The 21,524-nt window shown below is 47.6% G+C and overlaps 2 protein-coding genes across 6 annotated transcripts in view; one reads left to right on the top strand and one right to left on the bottom strand.

Moving 5' to 3' along the window:
• ADCY5 (adenylate cyclase 5) overlaps positions 1 to 10,463 on the top strand; it is a 152,493-nt gene extending 142,030 nt beyond the window's left edge. For all 3 annotated transcript variants that reach the window (XM_057503356.1, XM_057503353.1, XM_036905615.2), the window contains 4 exons: positions 1,834 to 2,097; positions 3,092 to 3,296; positions 6,095 to 6,219; positions 7,941 to 10,463. In XM_057503356.1, the coding sequence (XP_057359339.1) occupies positions 1,834 to 2,097; positions 3,092 to 3,296; positions 6,095 to 6,219; positions 7,941 to 8,069 (723 nt within the window). In that variant the 3' untranslated portion in view covers positions 8,070 to 10,463. The remainder of the gene's footprint in view (positions 1 to 1,833; positions 2,098 to 3,091; positions 3,297 to 6,094; positions 6,220 to 7,940) is intronic.
• Positions 10,464 to 17,126: 6,663 nt separating this feature from the next.
• Positions 17,127 to 21,524, bottom strand: part of SEC22A (SEC22 homolog A, vesicle trafficking protein) — a 68,135-nt gene continuing 63,737 nt past the window's right edge. For 2 of the 3 annotated variants that reach the window (XM_057503338.1, XM_057503333.1), the window contains one exon: positions 17,127 to 20,991. In XM_057503338.1, coding sequence (XP_057359321.1) covers positions 20,791 to 20,991 — 201 coding nt within the window. In that variant the 3' untranslated portion in view covers positions 17,127 to 20,790. The remainder of the gene's footprint in view (positions 20,992 to 21,524) is intronic. The other variant, XM_057503342.1, reaches the window with a different exon arrangement.

Below are 21,524 nucleotides of genomic sequence, written 5' to 3'. Positions count from 1 at the left end.
CAAATATTCTGATCCTCAGCGAACCTCCACCCGCCAGTCTCAGCATCCATTGCCGATCCTGCCTGCCAGGTAGCAATGACCCCTTCTGCATTTGTTAATTGTCATTCTGCCATAAAGTAGAAGCCTCCTCCCCCACTTATTTACTTAGTCATTCATTTATTTATATCAATATGGTTTCATAGATTCTAATAGAATTCAGTGGGTTTCAATCTGCTCCTTTCATTACTTATTTTAACATTAGAATTGTCCTGGGTTCGGTCAGGTGAGTTTCTTTACGTTGGCTTCTGTGTTCTTTGACATGTCTTCATCACTCTTTGAGCATTTTCGTACCTTCTGGAAAAGAAGATGCCTTGGCTCATCATGTACTTTCCCTGATCAAGCCAAGGAATCGGTGACTTCGTCAAAAAGCTCCGATTCTTTTTTGTAGAGGCTGGTATTTAGAAACCAGGATCAGAGCGCTCAGTGTGCTCACTGTTCTAGGTTCTCTCCTTGGACAAAGATAGGAAATATGTGTAAATATAAATGAACATATAACATTTTTCTGCATTTGTTCAATCTGGGGCAGGAAGAGAGCTCATGCCCACTGGACCCACCTGGTATCCAAAGGCCCAGGAGCTACCACAGGCATGACCCCCATCTTTGTGGACACATTTCCAGTGGCTCCAGGAATGATGGGGCTGTGGGTTCTCCATCTCAGGGGCAAGGCTGAGCCTCTGAGCCTTGGGGTCCCTGAGCTTTCTGCCTTCCCCATGGCCTTGGGTTGGTGTGCCAGCTCCTTCCCCATGGGTAGTCACTGCCCACCAGGAGCACCAGGGCCCTGAGAAGTAGTCCTGGTGTGTTTGGAGGCTGTAGTTGAAGCTGAGTAGAAAGGACCTCCATGTTTAGTTAGGGAAGGCCCAAGCAAGCTGCCTAGATCTTTCAAATGGCCCTGCTACTGATCTTTGCCTGCCTGCCTTACCAACATGGTCACTCCCATTTAAAGGGGCAATTTTGTTTGCCACTGATTGGGAGGAAGCCAGCAGACTCTGCTGTGTGTCCCCTTGGCCATGAACACTGGTCAGATGGCTCATTGCACACCCTGGTGCATGCCTACCTCTGCACATCAGCCTGTGGGCCACTGTTGGCCTCTTAACTGGATTGTCCCTTTATCCTGGAGGGTGAGGGACACAAACCTCAGCCACCTAGACTAGGACCCAAACTGGGGAAGAACCAATGCCAATGGTGATGTCCCTGCCCCATCCCGGTGGCACCTCGGGGCACCTGTACCTCCTGGCCTGGCTACACATGACCCTGGAGTGAGTCTGCTCTCTGGGACCCAGGGAGACTGGGCAGGGCTCCAAGCTGCTCTCCTATGGGGTCAGTCGGTTCAGTGATCCTTACCACAACACTTTTCTGATTGCATGGCCTTTGTGTGGTCTGATATGAAGAGGAAATGGAAAGCTGAAGACACCTGCATAGCTGTAGGGCCATATCAGGTGTGGTCACCATCCCTTTACTACTGCCTCATTCTAGTCTTGGGCAGACAGGATCCTTTCCACCTCTCCTCTGGGACCTTTTTCCACTCAGGGGTTCCCTCCTTTGGGACCAATACCCTCACAGGTATCACTTTCCAACAGGTAGGTGGGGGAGAGTTAGATACTTAAAATCTCTCTTTCCCGATGGTCAAGGTATTAGACACTCTTTAAAGAAAACCTGGGAGTAGGGAAGGGAGAGCAGAGGATAGAAAGCCAGGCACCTGTTGAAATCCTGGCACAGTTGGCACTGGGGTGGATCCCTCTGTCTTTTTCTAAGTAGCATGTCACTTGTCCCCCTCTGACTGGGTGTTCTTCCCAGGCCACGGAGGAGAAGGAGGAGATGGAGGAGCTGCAGGCCTACAACCGGCGGCTGCTGCACAACATCCTGCCCAAGGACGTGGCCGCCCACTTCCTGGCCCGCGAGAGGCGCAACGACGAGCTCTACTATCAGTCGTGTGAGTGCGTGGCCGTCATGTTCGCCTCCATCGCAAACTTCTCCGAGTTCTACGTGGAGCTGGAGGCCAACAACGAGGGCGTTGAGTGCCTGCGGCTGCTCAACGAGATCATCGCCGACTTTGATGAGGTACGGGGTGGGGCTGGGGACGCTGGGTCATGGAGCGGAGGGGCACCCCGTTTTGCCATCAGCAGATGTGAGTGATGATGTTGGGAGCCCTGACCGTGTCCCAGGCACTGTCACAGGCTCCTTGCCTACATTTCCTCCCCTGCCATCCCTTTACGGAGGAGGACTCTGAGGCCCACAGACCTTATGGGTCTTGCCTCTGAGGTCACTGCCAGACCTCAGATAGTGGCCGAGCAGTGGTTTCAGCCCAGGCTGTTTGAAATTGAAGTCCCACAGGCCCCAGGGTGGGGTGCAGCCTTTGAGAGGCAAAGAAAGGAGGAATTCCCAGGCAGAGAGAGGAGGCAGAGCAAAGATGCAAGGCCCTGAACAGCAGAGGCAGAAACAAAAACATTTTGTCATTTGTATGTCATACCCTTGTTGAGCACCTAGTGTGCCCGGCACTGGGGATTCTGCACCCAATGGATAGACTCAATCCTGGGAGCAGATCAAGTAGCGCATGTGAGAGGGACAACCCCAGTGGGAATAGAGGGCCTGGGCACAGAGCACAGGAAGGAGAGGAATGGTGGAGCTGGACCTGGCAGTGTTGGAAATAGCCCAAGACTCCTGGGGAGTGGGGTAATGGAAGCTGGGTGTGGGCAGGCTTCCGGCAGGTCCTAGAAAGAGAAGGGTATCCTACTGGATGAAGATGAGGTGGGTTTGCCAGTGAAGCGGGAGACAGCCACCAGCCCCTGTTGGGGGCAAAAGACCCAGAGCTGGCTAGTGACCCAGAGTTCTTGGTGAGGGAGTGGGGACAGTAGCACACAGCCACTGTACAGTGGGTGAGCGCCGGAGGAGGCCTGGCTCTGTCCGGCACCATCAGGGCTTCACGCAGAGTTGGTGATGGAGACGGGACCCTGTGTGCATTAGGGAGACATGAGGAGCCACAGGGCTGCGCTTCCCTGTGGACCTCAGTGCCCCAGATTTGGGGGTGACCCAGGTTTGGCCTCCCTCTGTCCAGATCATCAGTGAGGATCGGTTCAGGCAGCTGGAAAAGATCAAGACCATTGGCAGCACCTACATGGCTGCCTCAGGCCTCAACGACTCCACCTACGACAAGGTGGGCAAGACGCACATCAAAGCGCTGGCCGACTTCGCCATGAAGCTGATGGACCAAATGAAGTACATCAATGAGCACTCCTTCAACAACTTCCAGATGAAGATCGGTGAGCTGGGTCCTGAGTGCCGGGGCTTGGGGGCTCCCCGCCCCATCCCCGAGCCCTGACCACACCCGTCTGAGCAGTCTGACGTTATAGTATGTCCTGCCAAGGGGGTGGGGGTCATCGGTCAGTCACAGTGGAATCCTACTGGGCTGAGATGTATGTCTTCTTTTGTGGGTGTGCAGGTGACACACTCAGGACACCCTCATTCTGAGTGCCACCTCGCCCACTTGTTAGGAAGGCCCGGTTGGACCCAGGCTGTGTCTGCCCGAAAGGCTTTGTGGGGGCTGCTGTGTGCCTGGGCACAGGGTCTTCTGGGGGCTGCCTCAGGGGCATGATAGTCCCATTGATTTCAAGTAATAACGACTTAATGGTAGTGTTTTATTTAAAAGTGTTCTGAATTCATTCAGTAAATATGCAAAGCAGTAAAATGCAATACTTACACATTTTAGATATAAAATGCATAAACATGGCACAAGTCATTCAATTTGAAAATTCATAAAAATATTAAGCATACATTCTACAAAACTGTTAGCAAAATGAAAGGAACAAAGTGAATATTTTAAAAAGCTAAACATGAAAAGAATCACATAAAATTGACAGTGAATTATTATATTTCAACTTTGTTAAAAAGGGTGACCTTAAAAATCTAACGGGTCAGTGGAGTTACTGCTGAGTTCCAAGCGGCTTGTGTGTGTGCAGTGAGCAAAACCTTCCAGGTGCTGTAAAAGCTTTTCTAATCTACGCAAATTAGGGAAAGAAGTGATGAGGATGTGGTGATAAGTCAAGTCCATGTGTCTTCCCTGGACTCTGTCTTTGTCAGCTGCCTCAGCCTGTTGGGTGGCCTTGAGGGAGCTTTGTAATGCCGTAGTGGGCCAGGGTGGGGGCTGCCGAGACGAGAGGGGGATTCTGAGCAGAGGCTCTGGGTCAGTTTGTAAACAGTCAGGGCCATATTCTATTTGTTCAGAAAACCTTGAACCAATAACCTATATAATTTTGTTTCCTTTTTTGTATTTAATGTTGTTATGTTACCACAACCTGTTATTCTGACAAGTTTCAGCTCTACAGAAGAGCTGAAACAGCACAATGTAAACCCACGTACATAGACACCCTCATGCATTGGCTGTATCCCACTGTATCCACAACATGATTTCAGAATTACAGTTCTGAATTTGTTGCTCCATAAAGTTCAGGGTGTTTCTGCCATTCCTGTGTCTTTAGTGTAATATCCTACCAAGGATGTCCAGGTGTCTAGAGGGCAAGTCATTTTTGTAGTAGAAACTTTGTTGAGTGTTGCCATCTTCTGCCTGAGGATTGTGGAGGTAAAGGATGCTTTCTGAAGGAGCAGACCTTTGTTCTAGTCAACATTTTAATGCATATCAACTCCTGGGTATGCATCAAGCCATCAATGTTTCAGATTTCAAACGTTTAAAAAAGTATCAGTGACACACCAACAAAAATCCTAGTATTTCAGTTGAATTGAAATACTGGATTAGTAAAAAATCCATTTTGTGATCGTTAATATCCTTGGGAGATATTTAGTTTCGGCCTGCGTGTCAGGAAATGGGCTTTCCCTGAACAGACTGGCTTGTTTTAGCCCTGTGCTTGGTAGACTTGACCAAAGTTTCATTTGCCGTGGTTGCTGGGAAGCCCAGGGCAGAGCCAGCTGGGCTCTGCCATAACCACGTGCAGCCTACGTTTTTGTGTTACCTTCGCCCTGGGCTCCCTGATGTCAGATGAGCAGGCAGATGAGCAGCTGGGCAGGCAGTCGGGAGCCCTGGGTGTCAGATCCCATCCTACACACTTCCCTGGGGGCCGTGGCTTTTGGCCAGAGAGTGGGACAGTCCAGCGGCAAAGAGCAGGTGGGGTAAAAAGCTACATAGGGCTCGACAGGACCAAAGAGGAGGGTCATGGAGGGAAGAGTTTTGAGGACTGATGACATTTCTGAGCAGGTGGCCTGAGGCGCCTCTCTGGGAGTTTGCTGTGTTTGTAGTCGTCCCTCACACACACAACCAACAGCTGAGCAACAAGGCTTAAGAAAGCCCAGTGTGAGATAGTCCAGGTAATAGGAGGGAGCTTGGAGACAGGACAGGAGATGTCTAGAGAATGTTGGCAGATGTACCAGGGAAGGATTTCACCTGGAGGGGAGGGAGGCCACCAGGTGGAGACCAGCACAGCAAAGGCTTAGAGGCAGGGTTGCTCAGGGTTGCCTCGGGTAAGATTGGGAAGGTGGGCAGACTAGAGCTGACGGGCCAGGGTGAGATGGGGAGCGCTGTTTCCCTGAGCTCCATCGCCGCTGTGTCCCTGCCCTTGCTCAGAGCCGGGGAGGAAGGTTACTGGGAGAAAGAAGAGACTGGTGGGTTAGGAGCTAGCTTCTATGAACAAGAAGGTAGCACCCTGAAAGGAACAGGAGAGAGGAGGAAGAAAGGGGTGAGTTCTGGTACGGGGAGTCTGAATTGACAGAGAAAACTTAAATGCCACTGAGAGAGACTGTGAAGGAAAGGCAACTAGATGATGCAGGAGGTCCCTGGAAACCTTGAAGAGGGCAGTCCTGGCGAAGGAGCTGCAGGAGCTGAGCACCGACTGGTGCTGAGCACGCAGGAGCATGGACGTGTGGGCAGGTTCCTGTGGTCTCAGCTAGAAGGTGTTTGCTAGGAGCAGAGAAGTGGGAGCTGCAGGGCTTAGCACAGCCCCTGGCCTGGAGGGCCTGGTGTCCTCAGGCCGAGTCAGAGGGGACCTGTTGAGGGTCCAGGAAAGAAGCGTAGCCTGAGCCCCATCAACATGCTGATTTCTGTCCCCTTCAGGGCTCAATATTGGCCCAGTGGTGGCCGGGGTGATCGGGGCTCGCAAGCCTCAGTACGACATCTGGGGCAATACAGTGAACGTGGCCAGCCGCATGGACAGCACCGGCGTGCCCGACCGCATCCAGGTGAGTGCACGAGCGCCCACCACACGGGGCATCCATATCGGGGGGCCTCTGCCTGCTGCTAAGGGTCTTTGGGGCAGGCTGCTCACAGTTCCCAGTCAGAATTTCTGCAACCAAGTTTGAGGGGGATGTCTTGGAAAATGGAACATGATTGTGTTTCAGGCCCTCAGTACCTTGGACAGATCCTCAGCCCTGCACAAAGCCCTCTACTGGCCGCAGCGGGCATTGGGGGTTAGGGGGAAGCTGGCTGCCCATGCCAAGCCCAGATGGCAACCACCACAACCCAGGCACACAGAGGGGTCACAAAGACGGCTGCAGGGAGCAGGAGCCCAGCCAGAGACCCAGAAACCTCTCTTCATCCTTTGTGAGCTGGAGTTTGTGAGTCCCAGGCCTTCTGCTCAGATGCTTTTCTTTGTTTTCCCCAGGCCCTCCTTGATTCTGTCTGCTCAAATCTGAGAGAGGATGGGGCTCTAGTCCTGCACTCCCACAGCCCCAGTTCACTGTGAGGCTGTGGGCAAGACACTCAGCTTCCCTGACGTCAGTTTTCCCAAGTGCTAACTGTGCTCTTTTTATGGACCTTTGTTCTGACACCGCTTAAGTTTCCCTTAACTTCTCTGTCCTGCTGGACCTCAAGGGGTTGGCCACAAGCTTAGCCCTGGCCAGATGGCCTAGCCTGGCTGGCTTATGGGTGCTGTCTGAGGGGCCTGGGAGAATGGCCTTCTATCACCTCCATCCTGGCACCCAGGAGAGAAGGGACAGCAGAATGGGAGCTAGAGGCCCTGAGGGGAGATGGGGACAGAGGCTTGTGTGTCCACAGAGCTTCTAACCCCATCCACGGACAGGTGAGAGGGACTCTGTCAGCAGCCACCTGACACAGGGATTTGCCATTCTTGGAATACACTTAATAACAACACAACTGGGTCACCTCCCAGCAGCTGGCCCCCTTCCTCCCTGACCTGACAGCCTGACTGGGCCAGGGCACCCAGCAGGTTGTTGTGGTGGCCTGGGGTGGAGCGCTGGTGGTACCCAGAAAGGACTCTCGGATCCTCTCGTGAGGCATTCGTCTGTCCTGCTGCTCCTGTCACCCCTGCCCTTCTCCTTTGCCCTGCAATAACACAGTGTAATTACTGAAGCCACCTGAGAGTCTCTTTGTTCCAGAAGCTAAAGCAGAGATCAATAATACAATATGGAACTAAGTCCAGGCTCTGCCATCATTTGCTGTGTAACCGTAGGCAAATGACTTAGATTTTCTGAGCCTGAGGTAATCATACTTACCTCATAGATTAAATGTGATAAGCAGTGGTTCTCAAACTATCTGTGGTGAAAATCACTTTCCAAAAATATCTCTGATCTGCCTTGGTGTAAGACCCTGGTGAAGGCCTGGTCCCGGGCTTGTGTACCGGCTGTGGCAGTGTCAGATGATGCGAGCTCCTAAACGCTTCCTCTCAGCTCCTGCCCTTCCTCTCCTGTGGACCGTGACAAGCAGTTTGCGGGCTGCAGGCCACACTTTGAGCAGCACTGAAATAGCACGTGTGAGGTGCCTGCCACCCTGCCCAGCGTGGAGTAGGTGCTGTCACTCTTCTTGTTTGTAAGAGGCCCTTCTGTGCATAAGCAGCTGCGGCTCCTGGAGGTGCCACCCAGCCCCGTGTCAGGGGCCGTCGGGCAGCGCCTGTGCACGGTTCAGCTCATCAGTGGCCTGCCCCTCTCTTCCTTTGCCTCCTTAGGTCACCACAGACATGTACCAGGTTCTGGCTGCCAACACATACCAGCTGGAGTGCAGGGGTGTGGTCAAGGTCAAGGGCAAAGGCGAGATGATGACCTACTTCCTCAATGGAGGGCCCCCGCTAAGTTAGCAGCTGCCAGCAACGATGCCAGGCAGCGTGGCCCTCCAGAGGAATGGAAATGGCTTCTTTGTGTGCCGGCCAGGCAGGTGGAAGCCTGCGCTCCAGCCCACATGGCTGCACTGGTGAGATTTTCCGCTTTGACTCCAGAAGCAGCTTCTTGCCTTTGGGGCGGGCAGCGGCCTCCGTCCCAGGCCCCAGGGTGCCAGCGTCCTGCCAGCACCAAGCTGACCAAAGATGCTTCCCCCTGTAGCAGACTCTGCAAGATGCGATCTGAATCCTGAGTTTTTGAACAGGTGCTGCTGCACGGGTGGCAAGGAGCTGCCGAGTGTCTCCCGGTGTGCGGCAGCCCAGCGCACCACAGCTGGGCTGAGGGAGAGGCCTCGGCGCCACGCCAGCCCGGAACCCAGGACCCTGAGGGGTCTGCTTTTCTATGTGAGCCTTTAACTTCAGACAGAGGCGGAGGGCCCTGCTCTGCGGAGGGGCTTTTGGGCAGAAGTGCTGGCTTTTGGAGGGACTTTAAGTGGCCTTCCTCAGGGTCCTCCTCCTCCACCCCACAATGCCCCTTTGAGAGGGACAGAACTAATTCGAGGGGAGGCGAGAGGACTTGGAGCAAGGAGTGGTGGTTCTGAGAAAAAGAAAATATTTATTAAATAAAACAAGTTTCTGTGCCCTTCTTTAGACTATGCTAGTTGTATGCGTGTAAGAGACCCGCAAGCAAACGAGGATGCCACTGGGGAGGGGGGTGGGGATTCCAACTTGTCTTTTTTGTATTTTTATTTTGTATTATTGAAAACCTTGGAGAGCTAACAAATATACCAAATTCTATATTTTGTAAATTCTCTATATTAGAAAACAGCTGTGTACAGCGGGGTGTTTGTGCTCATTTGTACTGTACGTTATGTCCGCGTGTGCACCAGTGTGTGTGTGTTTATGCTGTGGAACTGGTCTCAGACAAGACACCTGTTTCCCTCCCTTCAGATTTGGCAGTTTTGTTTTTCCCAGGTCCAGCCAGAGCAGTGAGCATGTCTTTTTGGGTTCAGATTAAGTAGGAAGATGCATGTACACATTACCCCACCTCTCTAACACACACACACACACACACACACACACACACACACAGAATCACATCCCGTAAGTAACACACACACACACACACACACACACACACACACACACACACACACACAGAATCACATCCCGTAAGTAACACACACACACACACACACACACACAGAATCACATCCCGTAAGTAAAATGCAAATATAATGAAAACAAAAAGCTTCCTTCCCACCTCAGGCCAAGGTGGGAACAAGGGAAGCAGCCTTGGCCTGTGGCAGAGCACATGGCGGCCACCATGCACCCGTCCCCTCCTTGCGATGGCAGCCGAGGAGAGGCAGCTCTTGCAGCTCAGAGAGGTCAGCGGATGGCCCCAGCTCGGGCGGGGGTGAGGGGCTGCGCCTGGCTGGCCTTCCAGGTGGCCGAGGGGCAGGTGGCTCTCTCCTGAGATGATCCCTTAGCCTTGGGGATGTAATGTGCGGTGTTTAGGTCCAGGGAAGTGTGGTGGCCTTGCCCCCCACCTGTAAACCAGAAGAAAGGGTAGAGCCTAGCTTCCCAGGGTAAAACTAGCAGAAATTTTGTCTGGTTTTTGTTTTCTTGGGAGGCGGCGGTTAATGCCGTTTTTATACCCTGTGAGGGAGGCATCTGGAAAAGGACATACTATCACAGAGATGCCCTCAAGCAGAGTCCTTGGACATGTGCCCCAGACCTTTGCATTGCTTCTCAGGGCAGAACTATTCTCACCTCCAGCACGAGCTTGGAGGTGGGGAGGCAGCTGTGTAACAGCTCCAAAATGCTACTTGGACCCCCACCTACCACCTCTCACTGGACACTAGCCCTGGCCTCCCCTTTCCACACACCAACTCCCACCCCAATTTGAACACAGCTCTGAGAAGTAAAACTTTTTTTCCTGGATCGAAAACTGCCAGCCTGAGTCTGTCCACGCTTTTGCTGCTCCATCCTTTGAGTTCTGCATCACCCCTCTTGCATCTATTGCAGGGGGCTAGCTTTCTCCGTGGTCCTGTTCTCAAGTCCCTACCCCTCCATATTGTCCGCCAGTGGTGCTGGGTTTTCATTTTGCTTCCAGCCTGAGTACTGTCTGTGTGCTGAGGAACCCCCACCCCACCCCATTCCCTCTGTTGGCCATTGCCTCTCTGGCCTCGAGGGGGCCCGTCCTCCCCATCCCAGCAGTGACTGGTGGCCACTTGCAGTGCTAGCTCTTCATTCCCTCCAAGGGGTGTGCACTCTTTTTATTCCTGCTCTTGCAAAAAACAGATACGATTATGATTTCCCATGGAAATTGAAAAGTCTATTTAAATAATTTAACTATTAAACACTTTCACTGGTGATGTGTCCTGGTCTGATTTGTGGCTTGGGCCATGAGCCTGGTTCTGGTCCAAAACACAGTGCATTCAGCCCTTGGTGGGGCAGTGGGGCACTGCAGAAGGAGCCTCACAAGGTAGAGCCTCACTTGACGGAGGGCAGGGCAGCTCGCTGCTCTGGAGAGGATGCCATTATGGCGGCCAAGTAGAAGAATACTGGTGACCTCAGCAAGAGCAGACTCACTAGACTGAGGAGCAGGTGCCAGGGTGCAGGAGGCTGAGGAATGAAGAGATGAGGAGGTGGACCAGCAGTGAAGGGGACAAGTGACTGAGGATGGAACCAGAAAAGATCCAGGGTCGAGGGGTGGATGTTTTAAAACAAGTGAGCCAAGCATGTTTCTATGCTAAGGGAAAGAAAGTTGAAAATACAGATGAGAATACAGATTGTCGAAAGGACCCAAGTGGATGGAAGGAGTTGCTACAGGCCCCGGGTGAACTGATTTGACCTGGAGACCTAATAATAATGGCTCCCACTTATGGGACACTCTCTGTGTGCCAGACCCTGCGATAAGCACCATACAAACATTATCTCAGTTCTCCTGGCCACGCCATTTCATGGATGAAGAAACAGACACAGAGGGGTTGAGCTATTCGCCTAAGCCCACACAGCTGGTAGTTAACAGACGAGATCCCAAGTGGGCCTGTCTGCTAAGGCCATGCAGGTAACTTCTTGCGTGGCCCAGGACTCCTCTGCTCCTGCGAGGAAGGGAGGGAGAGCTGGTAGGAAGGCAGGGGCCCTTCTCAGCACTTCCTGCCTGCCACACCCATCAAATGCAGGATTATATTTGGGTTCAGGAAATAAAACCAGAGGGGCTTGGTCAAATTAAATTTAGCACAAGTGAAAATGAAGGAGCCAGTGAAAAATATTTCCTTGGGTTCACTGCAACAATGCAGCATGCGGACATAGCTATAGTAGTCCTGCTCATAGGCAGGTTTCCTGCTCCAAAGAAAATGGAAGTTGTTGGGAATTCAAATGTGCACAGTAAAGGATGTAATTGTATAGAGTGAATGTGAACTCTGAGACCTCTTCGGGGCTGAGGCATGTCAATTAGAAAAGGAGAGCAAGTGGTAAGGCCAGACTTCACAAGCTGATTAGCCTAGGTGGTGACCTTAACTGAAGGATTCCCACCCTGCTGTGGCTGGGAGACACCACACGCTCAGGCAGGCCCATGAAGCTACACGCATGCGTGCACACACCCAGCGCAGGCTGGACACGGGATAAGTCATCCTATCTCCACTGAGCTAATCCCAGAGAACACACTTGTTTCTCCCTTTTCCCCAAAAGCATATCCATGCCTAGAAAGTTAATTAGCCAAACTTATTAGCAAAAATGCCTTTGATGTGTGGGGTGAGTTTTGAACACACTTTAATGCCCACCAACAGCAAAGACAACTAAAAGCAAGAGAGACTGCAAACGTGGCAGTGATTTGATTGCAGGCGGGGTTATCACCATTAGCAGGAAGGCACAGCAAACCTTGGCACACTGAGGGAACTGAAGCTAAATATTCACCAGGTAGCCATGTTACTTTAAGACTCAGAATTAACAAGCACACTTTTGCAAAAGAAAATACCACCCGAGTGGTGTACAGCTAAATCGTCTAGAGATGCAGTTTTACATGATAAAAGCTGGGTATTTTCCGTAAATTTGGCCATGAGTTTAGCTAATCAGCAGAAAGTGAATTTCTCAGAGCCTGGAAAAGATGCTGACCCTGTATCACTGCAGGGCAGGAAAGCATTCTTGGGCCTCAGGATGTACGATAGTCCAAAGCAGCGCTGAGCAGATTCGCTCTGCCACCTGAACAAGAGAACAGCAAAGGCAGGGACAACGGACCACGAAAACCCACAGCTTTTGAATTTCTCTAAATCAGAGTAACTCCGCACTGAAGAGAACAAATACTGTAAAAGTGCCCTCCAGAAGGAAAGGACCGACACAGCTGGGCTGGGCCAGCCGTAGCAAATACCAGAGCCCAGCGTCGGGAGAGGGAAGGCCTGGTGCTGACAGTGGGGAGGAGGGTGGTGGGGGGTGTACAGCAGGCCAGAGAATACCATGCCCCCCACCTGGATGAACTTCACAGTGTATTAAGAGCTTTCACATACATTTTCTCGTGTGTGCTGACCTTCCCCCACCCCACCCCCGGCCTAGGAGGCAGTGGGAAAAAGGACTGGTGCAGCCCCTGGGGCAGCTCTGATCCTCGGGGACAAAAGCGCTTCCGTCCGGTGTGTGCATCTGGCTGGGTACTGATGATCTTGGCAGGGACAGAGGGCTTTCCCCTCCTCAAGGTTGACAAGAGAGGAAATGAGATCCAATTACTATAGTATCATAGCTTTTCTTATTCTTCCAGGTTCTCAAAACAGCCCTTTGGCAGTGTTTTTACTGTCTTGGGAGGAGAAAGATATTTGCTGTCCTCCTCTTGCCTGTCTTTCCTTCCCACCTGCAGAGGGTCACTGCTTCAAAAGGCAGGCACCAGAACAGAGGCCATTTGAATGGCTGATGGCCATGGTTTCTTCCTCCTCTGTCATTTTTTGATTCTAAATATTTGTATACCTCTTTAATCTTCAAGAGCTAGACCACCTGTATGGCACAAACCTGAACACAACTGAATTAGGATTTTAAGATTTTAGAGCCGAACACAGAGAGACAAATGATGTGAAAGCACCATACAAGGGGGAATCTGTGGGAAGGTCACTTTCAAACGGTCAGAGCAGCCTTTACTCTGTTCCCCTCCGGACACCACGCCAGCACCAGCCATGCATGATAGCAGTGCGGCCAGGAGTCCTTTTATCAAGGCCTCCCCCCGTCCTTGGAGCCTGGAGGGCTGCTGGGTTGAGATCAGTCTAGGCTCACAGAGCAGGCAGAGGGTCCAGAAAGACAGGAGAGATGGAGGCTAAAGATTAAAGAGAAGGAAAAGATGCATTTAGAGCTGAAGGTAAAGTAGTCATCCTGTCCCCACTGGCTTGCAGGCTCCAAACCTCACCACCCTGCTGCTTCTAGTGAGCTGAGCTGGGCCACCCTGTCACTGAGTGGGGGGGGGCACATATTCACCCCCAAGGCCTGTGATCATGTTGCTGGTCTATTAGGCCTGTGAATTTAAAGAACTCTTGGAATTCATTAGGGCCTCATCACCTTTTTCTCCCCTCAGCCAATTTCTAATTCAGACCTGTATGGGATCTCTGTTGTGTCAGCATCTCTAGGTATTCTAACAGACTATTTTCTAATTTTGTAAAATTTGGTTCTCTGCTTTGACTTTGCCAGCTGAATGGCACTTTTTGGCTCACATGGGGTTTTTGCTTTTTGTTTTGGAGGGGTGCATTTTGCTTCACATCAGTCTTTTAAAAGCTATGCTCATTTGTGCTTCTTAAGAATGCCTTGAGCTCTCACCTCCCCAGCATCCATATGGTATTTCCATATTGCGGGTTGAAGGCTGCTGGCTGTCTCCCCAACCCCTCGCCTCCCATTAAGGCAGAGACCCCAGGCACAGACACTCTCACAGGGGCCCTTACAGAACAGCAGGCACTAGGGCGGCTGCCATCCAAGGGCACCTGCTAGACCAGATTGGGACATTCAGAGAGAGGGATGATGGGGCCACACTGGGTAAGGTGAGGATCCTAGAGGCACTCACCATGTTCAACAGCACTCCAGTTGCCTGGGAGGTTGTGGGGTCCTGGAGAGCAGAGATCACCACTTCCAGGCTCTGTGACATTGGACAATGTAAGCCTGCTTACTTAACTTCAGATGGGTCTTGAGCTCACATAACCTCCTTTACAGAAAGCACCTGATGAACGGCAGGCATGTGGCAAGCAGAGCCTCTCCAATGCCTTCTCCTCTCTTTGAACATGCCCTGCCCGGAAGTCTGCACAGGAGAGCTGGCCAGGGCAGGGAAACTGCCTGCTAGACATTTCAACAGGACCCTCACTCAACTGGCAATTTCTAACAAGTCTTGTGCAATGACTTACCATATCTGGGGGCATTTGCAATTTAAAAACACCCTTACTGCCTTGATAGTAATAATAACACTAATAAGGACCACAGTGCTATGGATGATGCTGTTCCCAGCACTCACTGGGCCAGGATCTAATAAGTACTTTATATTTATTGACTCATTTAGTATAGTAACGCTTTGCCCAATGTACCATTATCCCCATTTTACAGATGAGGAAACTGAGGCAGAGAAGTTACATGACTTGCTAAGATCACAATGCCAGTAGAAGGGAGAGCCAGGGAGTCTGACTCCAAACTCATAATCACTGTTTGATGTTGCAAATAGTTACCTTCCATTTTTCTTTTAATGTTTTCAGATATAGGGACCACTTAGAGCAGAATTTCCATAAAATTACTTCATATCAAAGCACCAGTCTACTCTGGCTTTCAGTTAGGAAAAGTTAATGTAACATGTGAATCACCAATGAAGCCTGAACATTGAAATCATTAATTCATGAATTCATGAGTCTTACTACAAAGACTAAACTTTCTACTTTGCCTGCCCTAAGATCTAAGGCACATTTAAGGTTCACCATACCTCTAAGAGCAGCCACTTGTTCTATGTTACTGTTACAGATGTAGGAATTTTAGAAAACTATTTTATTCAGTCTAGGACATCTATACTGCAGGAGTTAACATTGACCAGATCACTTTTATTTAAAAAGTAATGTAGATTACTTGTATATATATTTCAACATATATAACTTACATACTTCAATATATTTCCATGTTGTCTAGCTTACTGTTACATGGTGGTTAAGAATATGAGTTCTGAGTAGGACTGATTTGGAATGAAATCAGGGTGTCCCCATGAGTTACGCTGTGACTGAGGTGAAGTCCCTTAGGTCCCAAAGGTCCCAGGTGCTTTGTCTGTAAGATAGAAACCTACATGAACGCTTTCTGAAGATCAAATCCTTGTCATACACAGAGCCATTCCCCCCATGTGGCCCTGTCTGTTCCCACAGCTACTATAACACAAACAGTCCAGTGGTTAGCACATGCACACACACACACACACACACACACACACACACACACACACACACACACACGGAGTTTTCTTTCATAGAACCTGAGCCACAGGTTTGAACATGAGTCTGTTTCCTCAAGTGAACATGAAATAGGGCCCCTCCTGCCCCAAGGGCTGCTGTAAGGAAAACCATGTAGGAGCCCCTGGCCCACAAAAGGCCCTGACAATCACTCTTATCACTGGTCCTCGGCACCGGAGGAATTTAAGCACAAAGGCAACATGCTGCTTGTTCACCTCTGGGCAAGGCCCTTGACAGCCAAGCCTCCACGAAGGGCACTGGCACACGTTGCAAGTGACAAAGGTGGGACTGGGGGGGCTGCTGAGACCCAATAGGGAATGGACGCCTGAGTCCCGACTCCGAGGGTCGGATGGATGGAGCCTGAACGGGCTCCTGCGGGGGGATGCTTGTGTTGCTGGGCTGCAGGATGCAGGACCAGAAGGGCAAAGGAGAACTCAGGCAAGGATGGGCTAAAACATACTGTTTGTTGCGAGGGAAATAGCAGGAACAATTCTTAAGGCTAGGGTACTGATTTCAGGAACTCTTTGAGAACCAAGCCTGCTCTCCTTGAGCTTTCTACAGCTTCCAGTTGTTCTGAGACTATTACACACAGACAAATTACTGCCAGTGCAGAAGAAAATGGGCACCTGTGTCAACACCACTCACTGTTCATAAGCAAGGAGGATACAAGCCACATGGCTTCCAATCACACAGCACTGTGATTTCACATGCTACATAAGGTAATTTAGAAATTGTGGCCACTCAAGGAAGAGATGCTACCAGAGTAGCAGCTGCAGACACAGCTTCTCTTTGGAAAGCTCAATGTTCAAACAGGAGGCTATGAGATGCCAGATTCCACAGCAGTCCCAGAACATTGATGAAGATGATCAGACACACCTAATTCTAATCAATAAGACCAGAGGAGCTGAATTCACAGCTGACAGAGCCTTTACAAACAAACTCTTTCATAACCCTTAGAATTGGAGGGGTTTCTTTTATTAACTCTTACCTAGGTTTTAACTAAACTCAAGTTAACCCAAAAATCAGGTTTGCTTTTTTTTAGCACAGCATTTTTAGGTAAAAATACTCCATTCCCTTACAAATAATAAAGCAGAAAGATACAAAGGAGGCTGGACCATAGACAAAAAATGCAGCCTTGAAGAGTGACTTAATTTGTGGTAAGACTAAGTGTTTAATTTGGTCTGAGTGACGGCTGCTTCTGAAATAACCTATTCGTTCTTTTACCACATACTCCATGATAGCTCTAACTTCTACAGTGAACAGAAGTGCTGTTCACTGTACTCACACATGTGCACACACACACACAGGCCCACACTTTGTTATGTCTCTTGGGAATCCAACAGCTCAGAGTGGGTCCTCACATTACTCAATGAACCTTCTGGGATAAAGGCCAAACATCTGAGTGTTGGGTGGGCAGCTAACCTCAAGAGGGACACACTGCTGAAACAGGACGTGAAAGCTCATATGACACCTCTGGTCTCCGTGGAGCCTTGACAAATCAGGTCTCTAATGAGATTCCAGACATGGCCTAGCAGAACCGGAGCCATACATTTCTCCAGACTAAACTCCACCGTCAAGAAGACCACATTTTGAACGTATTCACTATGTAAGAATTTGTTCACCATTTAAGAACTTGTTCATTATGCTTCAGAAGATTGGAGACTGATGAGAATTAGGCTTGGGGTGGATTAATGATTGTGCATTGAGCATTGACTCCCCTATACAGAATTTTATTGTTGTTAACAACCATTTGATCAATAAATATGAGAGATGCCCTCTCAAAAAATAAATAAATAAAATAAAATAAAATTTAAAAAAAGACCACATTTCGCACAGCATAAATGTGCTAATCCAAGCACAACACACTCACTCTACATAAGTTATAAATCACAAAGTCAAGTAAAGGTTCTCCACATCTCCAAGCATTTGCCTAAAATGGATTTTCAAGCTTAAACTCAGATACTTATTTTTAGCTTAGGACAAGATTTCTTACTTATGGGACCAAAATCGTCTATTAACTCCACACACAAAAAAACCCCTCAAATGAAAGCTTTTGAAAGCTGGTATGGGCTGAATTCCAAAGCACAATCATAACATGCATATGCATGTAAAACAACTGAGGACTTTGTTCATTTTCAGCATTGCACATTTCACAGGACACTCTAAGTGAGAACATTTTTACTAGTATTCATCAGGAAGAAGTCTCCCCTCAGGAACTGGTGTGCTCTGACTTTCGGACAGAGCCAGAGTGAGGTGAAACTCGTTTCCCTTCTCTCTCCTTGACTTTCGAGAAGCTCAAGAGTCTCACTTTACACCCCCTAACAGCACTGTGTTCACCTTTCCTTTCATTTTCACTGATCTTTTCTTCCCACTTCTGTTCATATTTTATTTAAATTATTGTATATTTCTTTTCTTGGTATGACGCTTCAAATTTTTTTGGGAAAGATCCCAGTATAAAAACATTTCAAATACAGACCTAAACAGCAAGCAAATATTGCAATGACTTTTAAAATATTTTAAAAAAGAGTATTTTTGCCCTCACATCACACCTTAACCAAAAGGCAGTATTTTTGAATTAAATATAATGTACACCTAGATCTGACAATAGCAGGCCTGTGCTCACTATTTTAAGAAACCACCAATTCCTTGATTTTACCAAGAATAGACATATTCCCTGATATAATCATAGTTATCCATTAGCCTCCTGTTTTGGGGGAAAAGCCCTGGGCTAAAAGATTATAAATGGTGTGTGCTTAGCTCTATGACCCTAGCTAAGTCATTACTATCTAATTACCCGAGTTCTAGGTCGCTCTTTCATACCCTGAGGGCAGCCACTACTCCCCCCACCCTATGAAACTCATTATGATTAGGTAAATGAGGACTTGCTCTTAGAAGTGAAAGTGCAGTATAAATGAAAACTCTTACCATCACACACATTAGAGGCCTAAGTGTTCTTTCTCAAGAGCCTTAGGACTTCTTTACACTCATGGCAAAATTTTATCTTTCAGATTCAGTTTCTTTGGCAATAACATGATAGAGACAGGGAAGTTATATAGACAACTCAGAGATGCAGGCACTAAATAATGAAAGAAAGCACTTCTATTTACATAAAAATTTTTTATACCTTTTTTTTTTACATTAAGATGTAAACATCCTTTTAACCAAAATAGCTGTTGAAAAAATAAAACAAAAGCAAAAACAAAATTAAGCATTTAAAGGTAGCTGGTGAGTTTTCAAGTGTCCTTGCTAAATAGATCCACATACACCAAACATAACTCAGTAATTCAATGAAAGGAGAACCAAACTGAACCAAACTTGTAGGAGAGTTGTGAACTGACAGCAGTCACAATTAACCAGAATGCTCCAACCTGCTGGCTAATTGACTATTTACAAAAAAACTCCCCTTATTCTAACCATTAGTTTAGAGAAACCTTTCTAAGTTGAATCATTTCACTTTTCTGGCTGTTAAGTACAAAATACCAAACATAATTTTATTCAGTGATTTAGGATCATGAGGGACCTTGGGGTATTTCTCAGAATAGACATAATTTCTATACAGTTTTGATAGAGGCAGAAAATTGGGGTGAATTGGAGTTTCTTGTTTTAAATAAATCCCTGATATCATACACTTATTGTCTTTTGCCTCATTCTCTCCTAAAGGAGGATGCACGAAAAAGGTTCTAGTTAAGCAAGATTTTACAGTTGTAGACATACCTACTCATACTGGTTCAGGCAAATAAGGTAGCTCAATGACTACCCTCTGGACTATTTCTTCTGCTTAATAAATATGCCCAGTAACATAAATTATATGTAATGGGTCCACTGTTTTTCTGGATATCAAATTTCAGTACCTTATGAATTCCTTGTTTGGAATCACTTCTTTAAAATAAAAACAAAAACAAAAATTCTCTCATGATGATAACTTCCAAAGCCAGGAGAGCTGTAGATTTTGCCAATGGAATCAAACTGTACTTCCTATATTTTTAATTCATAACTGCTTGAACAATCTTTATAATGTTTCAGAAAACAAGTAAGTTTTCTAAGACACTAGGTGCTTAACTCCTTAAAGTCATAAAATGGTAAGAGTCTCTGGGAGAATAGTCACCTTCTGACTCTCGGTATAGTTCAGTGTAGGGCCCATACCACTGATGGCCTACAGATGATTTTAGGTGGTACATAACACAGAGTTAAATAATGTTGAATCACAGTGTGAATGTCATTCCCTTTACATTTTTCTTTTATCCTCCTGATAATTCCACAGAGAGCCCCCCGTTTTGTGCTGGGTAACATCTCTCTCACTATAACAGATAAAGAACAGGCCTCTTGGATCCAGAGCCTTGGCAGGCATTAGTGTGTAGCTAGAATTTAGTAACATTTTTTGTTTTATTTATTTTTAGTTACCTTTTATGTATGGCAAACTGATGCTGGTTTTCCATCTGGAGTAGAGATTAATTTCTTGTTAAAATATTTTAATTTTAAGACATAAATATTAAGTCAATAATAATACACAGAGTACTCAATACTTAAGTGACTTAGTTTGGGAAATAATGGCTGTAGTCTAATGAATCATAATTTTAAAAAGTGATTTCAAAAGCAACTACAAACATGGACTTAGAAAGGAAACAGGTATCACTGTGTTTTCAATACTTGGGATGTTCCAGAGATAAGCTCACCATAGCCTTCTCCTACATCAGGTGATTTCCAGAGTAAAGATTCAAGCAAAAATATAAGAGAAAAAAGGAACTAACTGCACACCATCCTGGACTTAAATTCATGGTATCATAAATCTGTTCAGTAATCTGGTGGTTTTAAACATAAACTTTTCAATTTACTGCAGCATTTTTTAAATTTGGTCTATACTAATGCCTCACAAAGGCAAGCCCAGGTTGTAGAGTCCCTGCTTGGTCCTCAGAGCAAGTACCACATAAAGTTATTTTGAATGAGCTCTTCAGAGGGATTTGTGACTGCTGGCCAAGTCTTCCAATGGTTTCTAACTGTTCTTCCACTGTTACGACCCTGCAGAGAGAAGTCTTCTTTTCCTCTGAATAATGATCTCAAGGCCAACATTACTCTGAGAGGAGTTTGTCTAGCAGGTATTGCATGCTCCCAGGCACGCCATGCTGACTTAAAACAAAAAAGGACAGTTGGAGGGAAAGAAAGCAGAGCTTCTCATTTGTGGTGAACAGTTTCTTCATCACAGTGGCAGTTAAGATATGCTCCCTCCTTCTTCCCCAGAAGCCAAGGCAATAGTCTGAAGGATGGTGTCAGACATCATAATCAGGAGCCTTGCCCTGGGCTTGCCTCAGCCAGATCTGTAGCGTGACAAAAGCTCCCACAGTCACGTGAAAGAAAAGCTGCCAGAGGTTGCGCAGTTCATAAAGATACATGTTGCATAGACAGATTAGGCCAAAAGTCAAAAAGGATTTCACATTCCGCCAGCCAGTGTAGTAGACAAGTAAATAACACTGTTCAAAATATAAAATAAAAGATGATTAAGGTTACAAGAAAAGAAATAGATGCTTCTACTATCAAATTGTAATAGGCTACACTACAGAGTAAAACATGAGAGTAGAATAAAGGGATTTTTCATCTGAAGAAAATGTAATATCTTTAAGACATTCAATGATGAAAGGTCTACTGCTTCAAAGATTTTTCCTTTTATGTTTTTCATTTTTCAAAACAAAAAGCATTTTGTAGAATATTTTAAATGGACATATGATCAGATGACTCCCTGAAAACAGGCTGGACAAATTCCTCATGGTGACAGGCAACTAAGAAGCATTCTCAAGGTCTGAGAGGACTGCAGCTCTCATTCTCACCCCAGAAAGTACAAAAAACTCAAATAAGTCATTTAGCAAAATGGGCTGTATATAACCTGAATGTGAAGAGCTCAGTGCAAGGAACTAAGCTAGGTAAAGGATCTGAATGAACATTTGAGGGAGAATTCATTCAACAGATATTTTTTGAGGGCCTGCAACAAAAAGGAGAGCCACAAAAA

This window comes from Manis pentadactyla, chromosome 1 (assembly GCF_030020395.1).
Source record: "Manis pentadactyla isolate mManPen7 chromosome 1, mManPen7.hap1, whole genome shotgun sequence".
Lineage (NCBI taxonomy): Eukaryota > Metazoa > Chordata > Mammalia > Pholidota > Manidae > Manis > Manis pentadactyla.
The sequence above is the reverse complement of the archived record's forward strand: the minus strand, read 5'-3'. Positions and strand labels throughout refer to the sequence as shown.